Source organism: Saccostrea cucullata, unplaced genomic scaffold, assembly GCF_032062105.1.
Source record: "Saccostrea cucullata isolate Sc308-1 unplaced genomic scaffold, CSIRO_AGI_Scuc_v1 ctg3108, whole genome shotgun sequence".
In the NCBI taxonomy this organism is placed as follows: domain Eukaryota; kingdom Metazoa; phylum Mollusca; class Bivalvia; order Ostreida; family Ostreidae; genus Saccostrea; species Saccostrea cuccullata.
Window position 1 is genome coordinate 14,586 of NW_026933544.1, and position 23,599 is coordinate 38,184.

At 33.8% G+C, this 23,599-nt stretch overlaps 1 protein-coding gene and 2 pseudogenes across 1 annotated transcript; 1 reads left to right on the forward strand and 2 right to left on the reverse strand.

Moving 5' to 3' along the window:
* Positions 1 to 10,966: 10,966 nt before the first annotated feature.
* Positions 10,967 to 14,030, forward strand: LOC134238573 (ATP-dependent DNA helicase RecQ-like). Its single transcript, XM_062720683.1, has 3 exons — positions 10,967 to 10,972; positions 11,513 to 12,015; positions 13,214 to 14,030. Exons 1-3 carry the CDS (start codon positions 10,967 to 10,969, stop codon positions 14,028 to 14,030), a joined length of 1,326 nt encoding a protein of 441 aa, XP_062576667.1.
* A 363-nt stretch (positions 14,031 to 14,393) lies between these two features.
* On the reverse strand, positions 14,394 to 19,508 carry LOC134238572 (uncharacterized; annotated as a pseudogene).
* LOC134238571 (uncharacterized) lies at positions 18,854 to 23,248 on the reverse strand (annotated as a pseudogene).
* Positions 23,249 to 23,599: the final 351 nt, after the last annotated feature.

Here is a 23,599-nt window from a genome sequence, read left to right on the forward strand (position 1 = left end):
TTTCCTTGGTTTGAGAAAAAAAAACCATAAAATCAATAATACTTGATATCGCGATTACTGAACTTAGCGGAACTCTTCCGCGATGGAGGTAGGAAAGGTCTGTTGGCTGGGGGCAATTATGCTATTCAATACTATGCAAGATCGATCATTGTAGAATTTATAAGGACAGCTAAGTAAAAAATCCTGGTGGAATGCCTTGCTAAACAATCGCTGAACCAGCCTAATGGTTTTTTGAGAGGAGCCAATCCTAAATTATTACATTTTTGACGATATTTTAACTAAGTGGACTCTTCTAGTTAAATTTTCATTGAAAATCGTCAAATGTTTAAGCAGATAAAATATTCTAAACTTTCCTTTTTTTGACAATCTACTATCTGGAGTTCAACATCTGGCAAAATATTGTGCTTTCGGCATTAAATTGTTCGAATCATTCGTGTCACTACTGTAAACAATGTCATGTGCCCCAGAAATTTAGACCTTTCTCGACGCCACCGCAAAAGAGCGGTAGTAAGTTAGAAAACTGCGAGGTACTCATTGGTACTTGCGATATTACGTATTAGATACCTTTCAATGATTTTGTGGCATCATATAAATTAAATATTTCCTCATGTACATCCAATCCCTCAGTAGATTTAACTTCCTTAATCTCTTTTCACTACAACCGAGCAAACGTTAAAGTAGCGTGGTTTTCCCGGCCCCAGCACATCCTACAATCATCCCCCGGGCGTGGTGGACTGTCTGTGTTCCTCTCTTAGCGTACTCCACATACCGCTCTCTGGCCTCCTGGTCCCAACGTAGTAATTCTTTTGGGACTCCCACTGTACCATGTGAAAGAAGAATTTTTTTTACAACATGAAAAATTCATGTTTTAAACGTCAGTTTAAGAGCGAAAATAGTTGAAATAATGTAGGAGCCCCTCCCCACTTTTTAGGGGGAAAGTGGTGTCTTCAACATACAAGGGTCTCCGTAATAGTGCAAGTGCTGGAGCGATTCAATCCAGCACAAATTTCGGCTCAAATTGACAGTTAACGAGGCCAGATCTACTTGATCTGCGCATACGTTTTTACGCAGCGTCGACTCAGGCACGTCACAATACCATTGACTGCCGTCACAATTGAACACAATAACGTCACAGATAAAATGACGTCAAATTGCGCTAAAATGTTTCGTTGATCTTCCTTACCTGGTTTTATGCATTGAAAGCTGGCATTTCTATTATTTTTTGTAAAATATTTAAATTAATAAACAACTTTGGAACCTAATCAATTTTGAGGGATTAATTGTGTGGTACATATTCACTAATTTTATCCTGTTTTATTTCAATTTGTGAGTTTAAAAAAGCAAACAATGCAACTAAAAGTAAACGATTTTAGTCTTTCTCTATGAACATGTTAAAGTGTTTATACACACTCTTTTTATTGCGGACTTGAATATGCATGGATTATTTCCAGTTTAAAAAAAAAATAAAATAAGTCTCTATGTCATTTATATTGAACCCCCGATATAATTTATTTTTCTATATATTACATGATATTAGTAAAAATCGCAATTTTGACGCCTTTACCCCGTCCCCCTTTTTTCCGCGTAAAACAACGTCGCGTGTTAAGAGAAATATAAAGCATCATCCATGGCGAGAAAAATTAATTATCTTATAATGATAAATCTAAGAATTATTTTTTTTTAAAGAAACTAAAACAGTTTTACAATCGTCTGTTGGCTTCATGTAAACCCAATATTTTAAGGTAAATGCAATGATTCAGAATCTAAAAGAGTAAAAGATTTATCAAGCCTTAAGGGTTAGGTAAACATTGTTTTTTGATGGTGGAAATCGAACTGACAGAAAAAATCAGCAGTATTATATACCTTTATATCCTCCGCTTGAAAAGCGGGAGGGTATATAGTGATTGGGATGTCCGTCCGTCCGTCTGTTACGCTTTGAGGTACCCATCTCTTATCCACAAATCCTCATATATAAAAAGATGTGTTTGTGAAACAGGTATGCCCCTGTCTGGCAACATAGCGAAGATTAAACTTTTCTTAAATGCAATTTAAATATATTGTTACCCAAAGTAGTAGGGTCTTCTAACATGAAATACAACTGCAAAATAGGAAAGCTTTAGCACCACTTGTTCAAAAGTAATATATAAGGAAAAAATTTGAAAGGTAGGTCAAACTCAAAGGTCAAAGTTGATGATTTCTTAAGAAAATGTTTAATGTAACAAGGATTACATATGTGAAGTATGAATACCCTAGCCCTTACCGTTCAAAAGTTATGGTCAATATAAAAAAATCATAAGTACGGAAAACTCCAAGGTCAAGGTCATAAGGTCAAGGTTTTTAGTATCCAATGAAAGGTAATGCCAAAAACCCACATATTTGAAGTATAAGAGTACTAGTATTTACCGTTTAAAAGTTATGGCCAAAGTAAAAATTTGGCATTTTTGTATAAAATGGGATAAACTCCAAGGTAAAGGTCAAAAGGTCAAATTTGGTGGTACCCAAAGTAAGGAATATACATATTAAATATGAAAGTCATAGCTCAAATAAATGAAAAGTTATGGTAAAGGTTAAGGTTTTTGCGGACAAACAAACCGCCAGATAGACAGACGGACATACAGACGAACACGATAAAACTATATACCCCCGAATCTTCGACTACGGGGGCATAAAAAGAAATTGTCTTCAATTAACTTTTCATATTAATATACATTATAAAGAAGACGTTACCACAATGAAAATGTTTGCTCTGATTTTCATATTACAGTGAAAACTGTCTAATCCGACACCTGAATAATCCTGAATTCTCTGAATTCTGAATTCCGACGTTAAATTTCTTTAACATTTAAGTATTTTCCATGTTTTTAACACTCTGCAATCCGACACCCTGTCTATTCCGACACAAAATTTGTCTCCCAGTGCATGTCGGATTAGACAGGTTTCACTGTAAATTCTCTGAAAAATATACTCAGAACTGAGTGAAAGGGTGGAGTAAAACAAGAATTAAGGTAGAACCTATGTCGGAAAAGTCTTTGTCACAAGATTTTCAAACTTTTCAAAATGATAAATTAGTACTTGCTTATCAATCAGTTAAGATATCATGATATGTTTCCTTGTTTTTTAATCTAGAACTGGCTGTGAAACTTGGTAGGGTATTTACATACTGCGACTTCACATTTTCAAATATTTTTAGGGGTACTTGTCATAAAGGGAATATGAAAAATCACAAAAATACTTCTTCAAACATCGTCGTTTATAAAAAATTTTAACTGAATAATATTAAACAATATTTTATCAAGAATAATTTCTTTTTTATTCAATTAACATAAAAGATAAGTCCACTATTAAAAAAAATAGTCAAATGAACTCTATTATTTTTAGTCAATTATTCACCCTATATTTGTAAATATTTTTTAGACGTCTTTGTCACAATGTTTTCCATCTTCAATGTGATGAAGAACATAGCCAAATGATTACAAAAAATGATTAAAATATATACTTTCCCCCTCTAACTAATGAAAGATAGGCTTTTTACCTATACTCATATTCTTGACCTTTTTGCACTTATACGGGATTTAATAATTAAATGACTGTTTGGGGTTACTTTCAGATTAAATATTTATCAGAAATTGTACTTTTTCTTTAAAAAGATCATATTTAATAGAAAAAAATTGTAATCAAACACCAAAAATACGAATAGGTAACAAATAATTTTTAAAAGGAATGCACATCATTTCATTATAGATATCACAAAAATGTACACACGATCAAACGATCTACAACACGTACATCTTTGACTTAGACACATTTCATCAAGATATTACACTATATAGCTTGCAACTAAAGATTTCTTACGATTTATGCATTCTATGGAACGCCATCACTGCCTTATAGCATACAACTATGCATTTATTATGTCAATTTATCATTACGTGATGTGAACATATCTTTACGTTATGTCATTTTTTATGATATGATGTGAAAATATCATAACATCATGTCAATGCTGCATTACATGAAGTAAATACATTCTTTTATTATGTTAGCACTTCATAACTTGAAGTAAAAAATCCATTTTGTTAAGTGATTATGTGTTTACATTGTGTTAAAACTTTATTACTTGAAATGAATGTTTCTTTACATCATTTCATTTCTTTAATATGCAAGGTCAAAATCGCATTGCGTCAAGCAAATTGTGTTTTATAATTAAACTTATCATTACATGAAGTCAAAAATCTATTCCTTTTTGAGAGTGTATATTTCTATTATATCAAATCATTATTACGTGAAATGGATTTATCTTTATTATACGTCGGGAGCATCATGATGTGAGGTGAACACATCTTACCTTCATGTCAGTGCTTTATTACGTGGTGTAAAAAGTGTATAACATAATGTGAACATATCTTTATATTATAGCAACACTTTATTACATTATGTCAAAACTCCATTCCGTGATGTGGATATATAATTACGTTATGTCAACCTTTTCAAATTTGATTTAAAAACATCTTTCTGTTGTGTTAACTCTTCATCATGTTGTTCATTACCTGATGTAAAAATACATTTTCATTATCTCAAAGCTGTATAATGAATGTTGACGACCGTGTTTTAATGACTGGTAAGAGAAGGGGGGGGGCTCTTTATTGATTAGGATGAATTTCAGGCATATGATATCAGCCCCCCCCCCCCTCTTTTCCCATATATAACTTTACTATAGAAAATGTTATATTCATGGAAAGCACAGCCCCATCCCCACTTTTTCTTGAAGTATAGTCCACTACGGGTAATGTAGTATACTTAAAAAAAAAAATTAGGACTTTTTTTTGTTTCGAGTAGAATTATTTTTTCTGGCTGACCTCGGCTCCCCTTTCAAAGAAGATGCTACGTCACTGGAATTAGCATCTTTTTCAACAATTCCAGTGCCAGAATTCTATTACAAAAATCTATATATCAGTCTAAATCAGTTGAATATGCCTTAGCAAGCATGCATGTGCACATATCAGTGGCGGATATGGGAATCTTGAACAAGGAAGGGGGCGGTATATGGTTGGAGACCAAGGGGGGGGGGGGGAGAGAAGCTCTTAGGCTTTATAGTTTTATAGAAAAAAGTTTTCAACTTAATTCAGCTAATCTTAAGCAATGTCCTACAAAGTAAACCAATAAATTAATTAATCTTATGTATATTTTGGTCACTAAAGATGGAAGGACGGGATTCCTGCCCCCAACCCCCAACCCACCGTTGCACGTTTGTTATACTGTGTGTTAACACTTTTTAAAATAGAAAGGAGAGGTAGAGACTGATAAAAAAAAACATATGACAATGTTCTTTATAAGATAAGAAGTTTAAGACTTCTATAAATGAATTAAAAAAAAAAAATCAATATGAAAATTTAAAAAAAAATGCTGCTCGACTCATAATATTTGAATTATTTAATTATCAGATTAAAGTAAACGCCATTTAAATTAATTCATAGTCGCAGTGTGAAGGCCTTGCGCTGCACGTTTCAAGATTGTCAATCACTTGTCGCTTTACGTTTTCATTTAAATATGCCATTCCCAAATCGCCGAGAATTTCTTCTACGACTGTTTTCTTTCCCGCCATTTTTAGTGCCTGCGGAACGCGTAAAATACGTTATGCTCATATAAAGGCCGAGGATACCCGTGTTCGCATAACGTAATAGTGAATCGACATAATGTAGAAGAGTGCGCACAGTATAACATGAGCTTTCCACATCTGATCAATATGAAATAGCCTAAGATACACGTATGCTGACAAGAGGCTGAGAACTTTTGACACAATGTAAAGACACAATGACATAATGTAATACCGATTTGTTAAAAAGTAAGGGCAAATTCACATCATGAAATTGATTCACGTCGTCATGTAGCATATTGATGACATAATGTAGTAAAAGAATTGACCACATGTGACATTTTTTTTACATCATGTAATGAAATTCTGACATCGTATTATAGCGACTTGATATAAAATTAAGATAAATTCACATTAGGTAATAAACTACTTAGACCAAATAGAAGAGAGTGCACATAATGTAATACTGAGTTGAAATTATATAAATGTATCTTAACACCACGTAAAAATCTTTTGACATAATGTCACAAAGAGCTGATATAATGCTATGAAAGTTTGACGCAATATAATTGAAGTGTTAGTAAATGTCATAAAAAGTTAACATAATGTAAAAGAAAATTGTCGCAATGTAATAGTAGTGTGTGTAAATGTCATAAAGAGTTGACCTAATGTAAAGGAAAGTTGAGATAATGCAATAGTAGTGCTAATAAATGTCACAAAGAGATGACATAATGTAATGGAATGTTTAGACAATGCAATAGTAGCGTGGATTAATGTCATAAAGAGTTGACATAATGTAATGGAAGGTTGACACAATGCAATAGTTGTGTGGGTTAATGTCATAAAGAGTTGATATAATATAATGGAAGGTTGACACATTGCAATACTAGTGTGGGTTAATGTCATAAAGAGTTGACATAATGTAGAGGAAAGTTGACACAATGCAATACCAGTGTGAGTAAATGTCATGAAGAGTTGACATAATGTAATGGAAGGTTGACGCAATGCAATCGCAGTGTTCTGCTATAAGGCAGTGACGGCGTTCCATACATTCCTTCAAAATGGTTACATACCATTCAAATTATTACGAAAGTTGTATGTACATTGTAATTTCATTACACTAGATAGTCTTGGGTTTGTCAACTTCAGGTCTAGATCTAGTAAATAAAAGGTGCCTACATATTTTCTCTTATTCCAGAAATATATTGCCATTAAGCATTATAAACCAAAAATATATGAATTGAATCAAGATTATGTTGGCATGATTGAATTCTGTGAATTTCAAAATGCAGTATTTTCTACCATTTTTATTGAAGCTGTCAAGTACGGGAAAAAGTGGCATTGAATTAATTATGACGTCTTAATGGGTTAGCACAGGTTTAACACATTTACAATTTATGATGTTATACGAAGTAGGTTCTACGTTAAAAGAAATGTAATGAATACTGTGTGCTAAATCAAAAGTTTATGTCTGCATGTATAGTTTTTGCATTAGAATGACTGTGTATTTTACACTAGCCCATAGTTTACAGAGCATATTTTAGGTCTTATACTTACCCCACCCCCTTTCTTATTTAGGAGGAAGTCGATATTGAACAAAAGCAAAAAAAAAAAAAAACCACCCTACGTTTATTTTTCTATAAGAAAGGAATTAAAAATAAGCTAAATATAATCTACTATTCTACTAATTTTTAACTGTTACTTTGCCACAATACTTTCAAGTATACCTCCACCAACATTTAAACTATGCTTTAATCATGGCAAAGTAAATTATGATATGATAGTACTTGTGTGAAGGCTTAACTTCATTTCAATATTTTATCCAGAGCCTCTTTCAGAATTATTGAAAGGTATAGAGTTTTACTTATATTTCTGCTTTTCATTTATTATTATTTTTTTGTTTTGATTTAAGTAATGTTCTTTTTTTGGGGGGGGGGGGATAAAAATTTCTTCCTCTTTCATTGTCAAATAGGATTTGCCAAACTTAAACAAACTAAAAGTTGAAATGCCGGAAAAATTAATTTTTCCTATTAAAGAGTATTTAAACCTGATTTTTGCATGGTTTGATTTCTAAAAACAAGTGGAATATCATTCTTTAAGCAAACTTTATAAGGAGGAATATTAAAAAGAAATTTTATTTACTTGACAATGAAAGAATCTTTTTTCAAACACAATTTTAGCATTGAAAGACTACGTGAATCTCTTAATTATTTTATACGACTTTTTGTATTTTTCTGGTTACAGAAAATGTGAAAATTAGTTTCCCTGTAAAAAAGATATCAAAGAGTGTATGTTTTGTATCACTTTAAAGGGTGTCATTTTTCAATGGGGGTCATTATCTTATAGGACTAACATATAAAATAATGACCCCCTAGGACCCTTTTTCTACAAAAAAATTTTTTTTTTCTACGGGTGGGGGTCATTTTTTGTCGTTGAAAAATGACCCCCCGGTCATTATTCGATGGGGGTCATTATTCGTCTTACACCGGCTGGACTTACAAGGGCTCAGCGATGCATTGCTAATCATTAAACGATGTTCAAGGATAATCGGCCGATGTATATTACATCGCTAATATATTGGTGAACATCGTTCGTACATTGGTCGACTTCGGTCCAATGTTTGATCGAACATCGACCGATGATCGGCCGTTGTCTGTTGCCCTCCACTCAACCCCCCGATGACCTCAGATTCAACGGAAATTGGACGATGCTCGGCCAAACATCGGCCGTTCCTTGAAAGATTTGTTAATGATGGATTGCCGATGAGGAGCGATGTGAGGCATCGTTGGAGACATCGCAGAATTTTAACTACGAGTTATTTCCTACCGATGACCCGAACGATTCGCAAAATTGCCTCAGACACCGTCCGATCACTAGTGGCGTCCGGCCGGCAATCACGCCATTTTTATCAAAAAACGCATCGGTTTCCCATCGTATACCCCATCGCTGGATAATGTGACTTATACTTTACACAACTTTGTGTCTGCCCATTTAAGTCAAAAAATGCCTCGGCTTGCATCGGTACCGGTCGATTCCCTACTACACGTACAATTTATCTCATCTGAAGTGTTTTATTGTTCGATGATAATGAAGAATTATCTGAGGTTTGTCGAATGTTACATAAACTGGTGAAAAAGAGAAAATATAACTGTACGGTGACCTACAAGTTTTATAAATATGTGATCTTTTGCTCTTGTAATGTTCCTGCTTTTTTTGGGAAATGTGCAGTTTTTTTCTTATATTTTTCACATTAAATCCATGATCTGTTTGCGAACCACTATGTGCCATAAAGCTATCAAGTTTGAGGAAAGATTTTTAGCATAAAGGTCACAGTCAAGGTCACAAGGTCATTGACCTTGGTGTCATTTAATAGAAATTGATTAGTGAAGTATGCATACCAAATATGCAGACTCTCTCCTATGATTCAAAATTATGGCAAAGGTACCCCCAAAAAGCTATTTTTAGCATATGGGTCACAGTCAAGGTCACAAGATCATAGACTTTGGTGACATTTAAAAGAACTGAATGTGTGGGGTATGCATACCAATTATGAAGTCTCTATCTTTCATGGTTCAAAAGTTATGGCGAATGTTAAACTTTGCAGAAAAGAAATCTATTTTTATGCCCCGTAAACGAAGTTTCAGGGGGGGTATATAGTTTTTGTCTTGTCCTCCGTCTATCTGTCTGCCTGTCTGTCTGTTTGTCTGTTTGTCTGCAAAAACTTTAACCTTGCCCATAACTTTTGATTTGGTTGAGCTATGACTTTCATATTTCATATGTATATTCCTTGTGACAAGACCTTACTTTGGGTACCACCAACTCTGACCTTTTTACCTTAACTTTGGAGTTTGACCCACTTTTACATAAAAAAATTTAAACATTTACTTTTACTGGCCATATCTTTTGAACAGTAGATATCAGGACATTTATAATTCACATATGTAATGTTTGCTAAAAAAACTTACATCAGATACCAACAACCTTGACCCTTTGCCCTTGTAGATTTCCGTACTTGTGAAAAAAACTTTAACCTTGGCCATAACTTTTGAACAGTAAGAAATAGGGCTTTCATACTTCATATATGTAATCCTTGTAAAAAGACCCTTCATTGGTTACCAAGAACTTTGACCCTCTGACCTTGACCTTTGATATTGACCTACTTTAAAAAAGCAAACCTTGACCATAACTTTTAAAGAGTTAGGGCTAGTGCTTTCATACTTTACATATTTGATTCTTATGACAAGACCTTTCATATGATAACAAGGACTTTTTCAATTTGACCTTGACCTTGGAGTTTAACCTACTTTTAAAAAAAATTAATATTGGCCATAACTTCTGAATGGTTAGGGCTAGGGCTTTCATGCTCAACATAAGTATCCATTCTATGCGACAAGACCTTTCATTTGACACTAATTACATTGACCTTTTGACCTTGGCCTTGGAGATTTTTGTACTTATTAAAAAACTTTAACATTTGGCTGCTTTTAAATTTCACAATTGTTTTCCAGTGAGAATACCCTACTTTTGGTGCTATTTAATTAAATTTGTATTTAATAAAAGCTTAATCTTTGCTATGTTGCCATACGGGGGCATCAGTGTTTCACAAACACGTTTTGTTTTTTTATACAGTTCAAAGTCAATGTCAAAATGTCATTGACTTAAATGTTGTTTGAAAGAGCGGAATTAGTTGAGTATGCATTTGAAATATGGAGTCTATCTTTCATAGTTCAAAAGTAATGGCGAAAGTTAGTTTGCAGACAAACAGATAAACAGACAGACAGACAGGATAAAATCAATTTACGCCCGAGATCTTTCGATCCAGACGCACAAAAATGAACAAGATTAAAGGTGACCCAAAACATTTTTTTCTGACTTTAGAAAGTGTTTCTGATATATATTTTGTGAAAACAAAGCTTCATATTATAAAGTATGTTTAGATTCTGGAATTTTTGGCATTTTTTTTTTCTAACTTAAGGAATTGTTTTTTAAAAGTTTGGCTGTGAATTTTAAGTTAATTATCATCATAATTTACAAATACATATTCAATACAGATATATTTATATGCTTATTTCCGTAACACGATAAGTATTTTATAATCAAATTCCGGTTTACAGAAAGTCACTGATCCGTACCCCCCCCCCTCACTTTAGGAACCTAACTTTCAAGCTACCCGTCCAAATGAATTTTTATTCGGTAGGATAGATATTTGTGTAAAGGTGTACATATAAAGATAATAGCATTAGAATAACAAACATTAACTCGTCATTCTGTTTAAAAAAAACCGACCCGGGGTGTTGGTGTGAGGGGTCAACTGCTGGGGATCGATTCCATGTTTATAAATCTTACTTCAGATGGTAGATTGTGGGGATAGAGATGGGGGTAACCATAAAATAAAGCTGTTCATTCTCTATACACAATTTCATTCTGATAGAGACTGCGTGATCGATACAACTAGAGATGAAGACTACACTGACTTAAATTACTATGTCAAGGTTCCCTGTGCATGCAGCGTACGCTTTGTGTAGTTATTGAACAATAAAAGAAATACACATACTCAATACCGTTAAGAAATTGTTTTCAACACTGTGCAGAATACGGTTAAGTTTCATGTATTGTGTGCACTGTTTTATTAATAGAAAAAACGTAGCCTCTCTCTCTCTCTCTCTCTCTCTCTCGTGCATATTGTAAAAATTTACTGTAAAAATCCAACGTTATAAGCAGTTTCATGTATAAACCTGAATAAAACATTTCAAATATATTAATTTTTTACTTTGTTTTCTGTAAGCTTTGTTGTCGATGATGTAAATGTCGTTGTGTGGATGTAGACCTATACAGGATATCACGACGTCAGGTCTCCTGTATCTCCAGAGCCACGTCACGTGATCAACACTGCCCTGTGATCTTCCAATCTCTCACCAGAGGGTGTTGTATACGCTCCGCTCCAACGATGCCAACATCCGATTACGGGAGGAGCAAGAAAGTGCTTTGTTATATTTGATAGAAAAAAAGGGTGATTTATTAGTCAATTTACCTGTAGGTTTTGGAAAGAGTTTAATTTTTCATCTCTTGCCGCAGGCCTTAGGAGCCAATAAGTCTTCCCCTGTTGTGATTGTCATTTCCCCACTTAACATCATTCATAAAGATCAAATAGAACAACTTAAAAGTCATGGTATTTCAGCATGTAGGCTGAATATTTGCTCCAAAGTGGAGGAGACAACAGACGAAAGTCATGAAATGGGTCAATTTGACCTCGAAACAAACGTCGACTTAAAAAACGTAGCAAACGGTCAGTTCTCTGTGGTGTTGTGTCACCCAGAGGCCCTCCTAAATACTAGGAAAGGATATTCCTTATTGATTGATCCAGTTTTCAGGGATAATGTAGTTTCTGTTGTGATCGATGAGTGTCACATAATTGAAAAATGGTACGTATCTCATTCATCTTGACAAAACACTATCATGACTATGCATGAAAAAATTAAAACATCTGGCGAGATTGGGAATTTGCAGCTTACGTCATTTAATAATTCGACACGGACGTCTGAGAAAACATTGGATTGAAAATCTAGTTTGAGAATCATTTTCAATCCACCTGAGCTGTTTTAAAAGCAAAGTGTGATTGTATGATCCAAAAGACATATAATTTCAATATCCAATTAAATGCATGTTGTTTGAAATTCATATTTATAATATCAGTTGATCCCTTTTAGCCTATAATTTTAAGGACACATAAGAAAACATAGATTTTTTATCAGGGGATGGCCATTGATTCTAGAAAGGGGGCTGTCAAAAATTATTGAGTTAGAACATGCCTTCACATTTTCTAGGATGACAAGAGCCTTTCTTTAGTTTAAAATTTTGTCTTTGAACTGAAAAATGTTTGTCAACTTTCTAATTTTGGTTCCAGCATCATGCATTCAAACCCCCCCTCCCCCCCCCCCCCCAACACACACATACATGTACCAAACAGAAATCAGATATTTTTCCTTTTAGGCAGTTATAGGCATGAATTATGTGTGATTTCAAGAAAATTGTCCTTTCCTGAGAATGTAATTTGTTATGTATATACTAACAGAAATCAGATATTTTTCCTTTTATATCATGTATATTTCATTAAATCATTGGACAGAAACTTATTGTCTTATACAAATTTCAAACTACATGTATACCGAAATTGATATTATTTGTCTTTTGGGTCAATAAGTAACACAACCAATGGGAGTTAGCATTCTCCATCTCAAATATTGTATTAATGCAATGTGAAGAAGTACACTTGGATATAAAATTGGTTGGCTTATAGACTGAAAATTTTGACTTGAAGTCTCTTCCGAAGAGATGTCAGGTAAAAATTTTCAGTCTCGACGGATCTCAATGAGATTATAATAATCTGATCTCAATGAGATTATAATTATTAGATCAAAGCCTGTGAATCCCTAAATATTCAAGAGATTTGATCACGTACTTGCCAAGTTCACATCCCTATGAACTTTTTAACATTGTTATTAATTTCTTATACTTATAATAATACAGAAATTCACATTATTTTAAATTATGAATGTAGCTGTGTTTTATTTATGTACATTAAGTGCATTTTAAAGTAAAATTTTGTTTATTTCTCACAAGGGGAGATGAATTTAGAACTGCCTACAAAAAACTGGGAACCCTCAAGGTATTCTTCCCCGATGTTCCCTTTGTGGGGCTTAGTGGAACCCTGACTAAAGAACAAAAACAAGCTATTCCAAAACAACTCTGTTTAGAGAACTTTAAAGTCATTGAAACATCACCAGATAGACCTAACATTTTTCTTGAGAAAGAGCAAAAACAGTCTGGTACAGATGTTCTTTGTCAGTATGAACTAATTATTCATAAAGTGTGTGATGAGCTTTATGAGAAGCAAGAATCATATCCTGTCACGTTACTTTTTGTGCCCATATTTTATATGAGTGAAGCACTGAGATACCTAAACAGTATTTTTGGAGTGCAAAACATTTACAGTTCCATTTACAGTGCCTTATGTACTGGACAAGATAAGGAGGTCATTGATGCAACAATTGATGAATTAAAAAAAGAACATCCAAGAATCCGTCTAGTGTCGAGCACCTCCATATCGGGAATGGGTTTTGACCCAAGTAATGTCACTCAAGTGATCCACACCTGTCCCCCTAGAGATCTCTCTCAATACTTCCAGGAGGTGGGAAGAGCTGGCCGCCGAGGACAGCCAGCACGAGCAATCTTATACTACAGTAAACGTGACATTGCTCGCAATTTACCTGGAATTCATGAAAATATAATCGGTTACTGCAGAAATAACTCAAATTGTTTAAGAAATCAGCTTTTGTCTGCTTTTGGTTTTACAAAAGATGAAACAATCACTGGTTGTAAATGTTGTTCTCACTGCAAGTTACAATGCAAATGTACAATGTGTAACACTGATGTCTGATGGTGATATTTGTGCAAATTAAACAAGCAGTCCAATTCATTTGATTTTTATTTGCATTGTCATACCATACCAAGATCAAATTAAATCTATTCATCTTTGGATGCACATTCAATGAATTAAAAATTAATTATTTAAAAACGTGAATAGGCCTTCTCTAGATAGCATTTACACATGATACTGTAACAAGTACATACTACAATCCACAAGAATAAATCGTATCATTTACATGCTCTGGTCCGAAAAAGTCCATAATATTTGAAATGTAAATATAGTTCTTTGACAACATGTGAATTTAGTGCGGTTTTAACATCATTAATAAATGTATTAGTACTTCATAATAATTTAACCAGGATTTTTTTGTAAACACATTCTCTATTAACAATAAATCTGAGGAGGTAAATGGTGCATCATATGGTGTGTTTACCATAATTTCTAAAGATGGTCATCTTCACAGTCATCCTGATCGACTTCATCCTCTGCTTCCTCAACAGCTACTGCCTGTCCCCGTGTCAGTCTCCTGATAATGTGATCCATCCACTCCTTCATGTCTGGAATCTTCTCAGTGGCAACAGGTGTTGGATGGAGAGACGAGAAACCTTGACACTTGCGTCCAGGTGTGAATCAGAATGGTCGTATTCTTCGAAGTTCCCTACACATAATAGTCTGATCATTAATTGAGACTGTCTGAGAATGAAGACCACTTTTGGGCTTGATTTGCAAGCAACTGTCAAGCTGGGAACAAATCTCTGCAATGGCATCTGCTGATGTTGTGGCTCTTGATATTGATTTTTCAGTTTTGTTAGCACCAAGACTTTTGATTAGGCTTTTTTGGTTGCATACAGAATGTTCCTGAACTAAATCACTTTCAACACATCTTCCCTTTCCTCCAATGGTGTTCACAAATGATCCCTCCAATACTCGCAAACTTTGCAAAGGAGATAGCAGGTATTCTGTTTGGAGGACATAGTTCATATTTTCCACCAAGTACTTGCTTAGTTTCGAATGTGAATAAAAAAATGGAATGGCATACTTGCAGTTAAGTACTGCCCTATGAATATCCCCCACTTTAGCAGTGTCGTGCATTTCCAAAACATGCAGATACCAGTGACACAGAAGTATGCAGTAATTGTATACCTCATCCTCTTCTCTGTAGCATGTTTTTTCTTCAAAATGTTGAATGATAATCTGTTGTCCATTCAAATTAATGATACTATTTTTCTCCACTCTTTCTTGATATTCGTTTTTCTTGGGAATCAAATGAGGTGTTCCCACCATTCCATAGCCATAAGATTTCATGAATCTCTGAATCATATCAAAAAGATAATATTTCTGCTGATCTGTATCTTGATGACTCAGTTTAACAAAGTCTGGATGTTGTGGCTTACTGTCTGTTTCCTCCATGTCAAAATATTCCATAAATTGTTCCGTGATCATTCCCTCGCCAACTGTCATCATAAGGTCAAAATGAGGCTGAAACCGTCCTTTAACCTTCCCATTGACATTCGAGCGCTGCAGCAAGGTCTTGAAATACGCTAGAGTTGGTGGAGTGTTGCCATCTTTGTACAGTGCTTTGTAGGATTTCTAAAATATGTGACACATAATACTTATTATGCCCCCCTTCAAAGAAGGGAGGGCATATTACTTTGCTGCTGTCTGTCGGTACGTCGGTCTGTCGGTCAACTTAGTTTTCATTTATTTTCTTCGCAACTGTTGTACATACTGAAATGAAATTTGGTATACAGATATATCACATGAAAATCTAGGACAAATTCTGTTTCGGGTACCATCGCACGATTTTTGACAGAGTTATGCCCCTTGGACTTAGAAAAATTCCAATTATTTGCAGTTTCCTTTCATCTTCTTCACAAACGTTGTACATACTGAAATGAAATTTAGTATACAGATTTATAATATAAATATCTAGGTCAAGTTCTGCTTTGGGTATGATCTTACCATTTTTAACAGAGTTATGCCTCTTGGACTTGGAAAAAATTCCAATTATTTGCAGTTTCCTTTCATTTTCTTTGCAGGGGTTGCACATACTGTCATGAAATTTGTTATACTTATTTATCAGATAAATATTTTGGTCAAATTCTGTTTTGGGTACAATCGCACCATTTTACTTTGGTAATTTAATTGAAATTTAATTACTCTAATTACCTCAAGAAAATCTTGTTTGTTGTGCCACATTTCACATACAATAGGTTGCAAGTCATCTAGTCTCTTCTCAGGAGTTACAGACAAGCATCTGATAGGCTTCCTGTAGCCTAACTCTGGTCAGCTGGTCCCCACCGACTGGAACGCCAAATTTCCTCAAGACATCTGTGTTACCTGATGACATAATCAAATCCTTATTAAATAGATATATGTACATACATCTGCAACTCCACATGTATATTAATATCTGCATTTACAGATTGGTTGAACAAGAGTTGACATTTCTTCCTGACATTTGTTCCTTACCAAAAGCTTCTGTGAAAGTCTTTATTAGATGTTCTTCGTATGTGTCCATTATACACAGACAGTCCTCATGTTTGGCCTCGTTCCTAAACTGAATAGGTAGTGGATAAACTAGCGACTTTGTTTCCATTTTCTTGGAATATTCATGGGGCATATGGTCTGGAATAAGTTTCTTGTAGCACTGAAAGGCAGGCAGCTTACACAAGATCCTTGCTAGTAAAATGCTATATGCATACATGAGTCTCTCTTGTTGCAGACTTCCTGGTGTCAACAACACATCATCAGCTGTTAGCTTGTTTACATCAACATTTGGCTTTGTGATGGACATGTCCACTGTAGCAATCCGACTGAATATAATATTTGATGTAAAAAGGTGCAGATCTTGGTTTCTTTTTTCTGATGTAAGATGTGATGTTTTCACATATATATCAAGGTTATCACCTACAGAGAGCATTTTTTTAAATTTTAAAACATTGATGAATTTTATATCAATTAGGGATGTCAACGAATAGTCGACTATTCAACTGTCAGTCGAATGGGCCGACGATAGAATAATGAAACAACATTCGAATATTAAATAAATGCAAGAAAAGGGGATGAAAATGAAATTTTCATCTCAAAATTTAAAAATGGTCCTTCCTCAAACTTTACAATTGTATATTGTACGTCCTCAGACGAATAAGAGCTCTAACACAGTCACATTATATGAATTCCACATTGTACATATGGAAAATACAGAAATTACATACCGCGATAATTATTTTTCAATCACTGACTTTCTTTGTTATTGTACGTAGTAAATAATGCAACGCTACACTGGACTATGAAATTTAATTGACTTGTACCAATTATATTTATAAACTCTAGTAATTTGAAATGCTTAGGAATAAACAGTATTTGCATAGCTGTGAAGTTTTAAATTCTATAATTATTAAAACAATAATCTTACATAAAAGACATTTTAATTGATACTCAGTATATAGCTTGGGCAATCATTAATTGAACAAACAATATCTAACATTTTTATCGGAGGTGTGGATAGTCTGTGTTTACAATTCACCATTTCCAATTTATTTCAATTTTCCATTTTTATTTTAATTAATAAGCTCTCAAAAACACTGTGCTATAAACAAAAATAAATGCTCCGAATAGTCAACTATCGTTCGAATAATGCAATCGAATGTTCGACTAAGGAAAATTAATATTTTGACATCCCTAATATTAATGTAATTTTTTTTTGTTTCTACACTCTTATATTTTAATTAGACTGTATTTGATGAATACAGTATTATTACTTATTCTGTACTATACAATAATTTATAATTATGAGTGAAGCAAAAAATATCATCACAATCTACAAAACAGGTTGAAGTAGACAAAATATTTTTAAATATGAATTTTATAATTCCCCCCCCCCCCAAAAGTATCAGATTTCTAGTTCAGCTATTTATAATACATAAGAATAACAAGAGGCCCAGGGGCCACAGCACTCACCTGAGCACATCAGCTAGGAAAATGCACATATCAGATCAGAATTGAAAGTTTACTGGGTGGGGGGGCTTGAATTTTAACCCCCCCCCCCCAGGGGGTCATGATTTGAACAAACTAGAATCTACACTACCTGAGGATGATTCCATTTAAATAGAAAAATATCACTAATCATGGCTTTGAAGTAACTGAAAAGAAGATTTTAAAAGGTTTCCCTATATATCCATATGTAAAATTTTGGTCGGCCATTTTGGCCCCATCCTAGCCCCAGGGGTCAAGATTTGAACAAACTTGAATCTACACTACCTGAGGATGATTCCACATGAGTTTCATCTTTTCTGGCCCAGTGGTTCTTGAGAAGAAGATTTTTAAAGATTTTTCCTATATATTCCTATGTAAAACTTTGGTCGGCCATTTTGGCCCCACCCTAGCCCCAGGGGTCATGATTTGAACAAACTTGAATCTACACTACCTGAGGATAATTCCACATGAGCTTCATCTTTTCTTGCCCAGTGGTTCTTGAGAAGAAGATTTTTTTTAAAAATGCCATTAATTTTTCTCTAATTCATAATTATCTCCCCTTGGAAAAGGGTGAAGACCCTTGATTTGAACAAACTTAAATCCCCTTCAACCAAGGATACTTTGTAGCAAGTTTAGTTGAAATTGGCCCAGTGGTTCTAGATGAAAATGTGAAAAGTTTACGACAACGACTACGACTACGACGACAACGACGACTACGACGACAGACAACGGACAAATTTTGATCAGAAAAGCTCACTTGAGCCTTCGGCTCAGGTGAGCTAATTACTAAGTATTGTATTGTTTAAAACTATTCCCCTCTTTAAAATTGTTTCCTTTGTTATATCTGTAAAATTTCATTTTTCTTGTTTGGCGGTCTTTGCTAGTATTAATCATGATAATTACTAATACAAACAGTGCATTTCATTAAAACATTTTAAATCAGAAAGAAAACTCAATCTATTGTGTCAGATATAGGACTGAGACAAATTATAGTCCCAGGCACAAATTCCAACTTACAGTTTGCAGAATGGGTCATAAAAATTTAAATTGTTGACCAAAAAATCAATACCTGTTATTTTGATCAATGGATTTGATTTCAGACTCTCTGTTATCAGCTTCAAGGAACATTCATGTACACTCTCCTGAAACCTTATTCTGTTTGAAGTTGACAATGTCAGTCCAAGATGGTTCAGCCTTGTCTGTGCCTAAAAGGTACATGTAAGTAGATATACACAATCAGATATTGCATGGTGTAAGTGAAAGTTTTAAAAATTTTAAAAGATTTTTAAATTTGACATATCATTTAATAAATCAATTAAGATCAGAAACACTAATGAATGTATTTAAGTTTGCATATTTAAGTTTACGTAATAAATTTTAAGTTAAGTTCTTACAATAAATTTAGTAACTTTTCAGTTCTTACCGGGTCTAGACAATGCAAAACTCAACCATGTCAACTCAAACAAACTTCAAATGGAACTTTCTCAAGGAACTATTCTAAAATATAACTACAAAATAAAACGAATTGCATACAAACTAAATGTAAGAATGAACATGAAAGCAATGAGTTTGTTTTATTCCATTCAACGCAATAAACAGTTTAATATTCATGGTAAATTAATACCATAAATAAGGAAGTTAAAGTATATACTGGATGAAGCTGAATCCTTAGTATATACATTTGGAGATCCACCTTTCTTTTCTTTTTATATGTGTTGAATGAAACTGAACATACTCATAAGACAAATAAGGAACAGCTATATAAAATGCATATGAAAAGCATAATTTGGAGAAGTCTCCAAAGATATAGATGGTACAAATTTTTGTACATTCCCTCAATTATCAACTAATAGAATAAAGTGCCACCCAGAACATGATACGCCCGTCAAAAAATTACTATTATCTTAAACAGTTTAATGTGCAAGAAAATCATGTCAACCTTGATTTGAAGATTTCCATGATTTTTCCACTCCTTAAATTATTTGTTTATCCATCTCCTGTGGTGTGGGCATAAATTATTACAAATATTGCAACATTCATAGATTTCTATACTGGTTGTGTTATACCTTGCCAAATGTCCATCATATTAAACAATATCAAATTAGTCTTAAAAACTTAATCTATACCTAATTAAATTTGAAAATAAAAGACTGGCCATCAAATATAAACTGACCAACAGTTCTTCTGTCTAATTCTCAAAGGATACAGATAAGACGATGCTCTGAAGAAATGATTGAGACAGCTGACCTTCCTACATTGAACACATTAATACATCTTGAACTGGATGCTTGTCTACTCATTACTCCCCTTAAGAGATTATTGGATCTGCACTATCTACATGTACCATAAACATTTTTAAAACATAAATTAACATCAATGATTTTTTTTAGATTTAATGTCTAACAGGTTTTAATATGCAATTCATAAGGACATGCTGATTCCACCCCCACCCCCATAAAATTAGTTTTTAAGTTCATAATATATATAATATCAAAATAGTTTAATATGCAGTATCAAATTAGTTTTAATTACTTTTCATCAAAATCATTTTAAAACTTAGGCTAGCAAACGAGAGCTATTTTAATCCAAAACAGACTTCATTCGGATACAGATAGCACAGATGCTCTACCAGATACTCCTCACACTAAAGTCATTAATTTCTATCTCTAATTTGACATGCAAATTTATTTTCTGTTATCAAAATTCTTCTTGACCAGTGCTTGATAATTACAAGTATGGGAGTGGTGGAATTTCTTTAAACATACATTATATTTGTTATAGATTGCTGTCAAGTTGTGCTAAAAAAATAAGTATTTTCTTGATTTAACATTTTTTAAAATAAGGATAGTGCAATACTCTTACATTTTTTTTTGGAGTGTGTAAATGAATAGAAAAAAAGACACTTTATTTAAATAAAAAATTTACTTAAATTAAAGGTCACAGTGACCTTGAAATAGGTTGTGACTCATCTTCTACGTAAGATGCATACACTGGCCAAGTTTGATGATTCTAAGTCTAATAGTTTTCAAGTTATGGACCGGAAAGGATTTTTCCATATTTGGCTATAACTTTTTAATTATAAGTCAGAGCGACCTACTTTTTGTGTGCGACACACCTTCTACCCAAGATGTATCAGCTGACACAAAGTTTGATAACTCTAGGCCTTATAGTATTAAAGTTATGAGCCGGACACAAGAAAAGCTAACAGATGGACAGACACGAAGCCTATAACATAATACAGGACGGGACGTCTTAAGACAGGTGTATAAAAATCAAATGACATCAATAACAATGTAAGTTATTGAAACTGAACTTTGACATGATGTAATTGAGAGATGCACGAGGCAGTAAAATCTGCATGTAACAAAAACTTCAATAAAATGTTAGTTTTTTAACAGAATCATTATTAACATGATTAACTTGACTATTATGTATACCCTATCATCCAATCCTCCTTTTTTAGCAATGGCAGTGGTAAGCCTCTGAAAAACTGACAAGTTATGAAACCTGTGTTTCATTAATATTTCATAGCAACCTGCTAGGATAGGGATTAATGAAGGTGTCACTTTTCCATTGGCAGGAACTGCAGCACAACAAAGGACCTCGAGCAACAAAGGAACTCTATAATAAAATATAGTCATGTTAAAGGATGTGTAATAAAAAAATTTCAATTTGTTCATGAGCACTAGAAGATAATGTAGATATTGAGTATTTTCATGTATAAAAAGGGATTTGTTTAGAACATGCACATACTCAATATTTACAATAACCAGTGCCCTTGAATAACTTGTTCAATATGTTTGAAATCATTATTTGAGTATTTTAAAAAAAATTATAGAATCAATTCTATAGTTATATTGTTTGTAAGCGATGTAAATTTGTGAAGAATGGTTACCAATCAACAATGAGCCATGACATACAATGATGATTCTAGCTGCAGAACTTTAACTCTCCAAAAAATATATTGACAGACAATGGAGAGCTACAGTGCCACCCATTGAAAAAAGTATATTAATAAATTGTGCACAATAAAAAGTCGCCGTTTCTCGATTCATTTCTCTGTGTTTTTCGAACTGCCAAACGAACTTATAACTAACCGTATGTTCCTAACATATCCTTTTTCTATTTCCACAACAAAACACTTTTTATAACCGTTCTGAATAGCCCTACTGAGCCTGAAATTTAGACCATTGAGATTTCTGCTTATTAATTATACTGCCATTTTGGGTGGCAAGAAAATACAATCCATTATGCACTTCATGCAGATGTCAGCTATGAGAGTAATTGATAGAGGTCAAAGGATTTTTTTGAAATCGAGATTTTGTGCAGTTAGTGAAAGAATTTGAAAAATTAATTCAGAACCGAGTGCAACATTTTGTGCTCAATAAATATACAGATTTTTCTCTGTGTGGCACTGTAGCTCTCTGGTAGTCCATCCAAACATTTTTCCAGACCAGCAAGCTACAGATCTGCAGCTTTGAAGATTCATGGTTTCGATGACCATGCAAAGTTCATGAAGTACTGAATTACTAACCATTTTAATTTATTAATTATTTATATTAACATTGACTTCCATACCTTTTTCTCATTTCTAAAATGAAGTCTTGTAGCAAATTTTAAGTGTTTTCAATCAAATCTGTCATTCCTCTATATTTGAGTAAAACAGAGGAAAACATTGCAGCTCTTGAGGTCAAACTCTGGCACTGACTCCTCAAATCACACACTGCCTCTCCACCTTTCTGTTTCAGTCCACTGTATACATCACAGAGGACCTCAAGAACTTCATTGTTTTTTGTGTCCGTCTGGGCAGATATGCACTTAGAAACATAATCATGTTCGTCAATAGTTGACTTTTTCTCAGAAATGGTTGCATTGTTTTCAGGTTTCAACATTTTTCTGGATTTACAAACCGGGAGTACAGGGAGCTGAACTCTTGAAGACGAACGAGGTGTCAATGGAGAAAGTGCACCTCGTTTGCATATAGTAGTGTTCAAATATGATTGAGTAGAATGTTCACATTTTTGTATGAAATCGCAAACATTAATCAAACGTGAATAGCAATTCCTGCACACCATGGCGTCTCTTTTGAACAATTCTTGACACAAATGATTACCAATAATGCGATTTAAATTGTCCATAAACTTTTCTTTCATACATTTCCGACCAGAGAGCTTAAAACTTGTCACATCTTTTGCAAAACATATAAAACAGTCAATGGTTACATTTTTTGTTGGCGTCGAGACCGCCATTTTGTCCGATGTAAAATCATGTGACAAGCCGAACTACTTTTAGACGACAACAGAGGTGTAAGCGGAGTGCGCCCTCTGGTGAGAGATTGGAGTGCGCCCTCTGGTGAGAGATTGTGTGATCTTCCTCTGTAATGTACAGACTCCCCTTCTCTCCGATCCGATAGAAATTCTTTTCTTTTATTTTCTCTCTCCTTTAATATTTGGTTTGGAACATTCACTGTAAAAGAAGATGATCAAATATTGTGACATTGTTAAACATATAATTTCAACCAAAATATTTTTTATGGAAGTAAAGTTATACAAAAGTTTATTGATAATCCAATTTAAAAAAGTATATAGATAATCCAACAG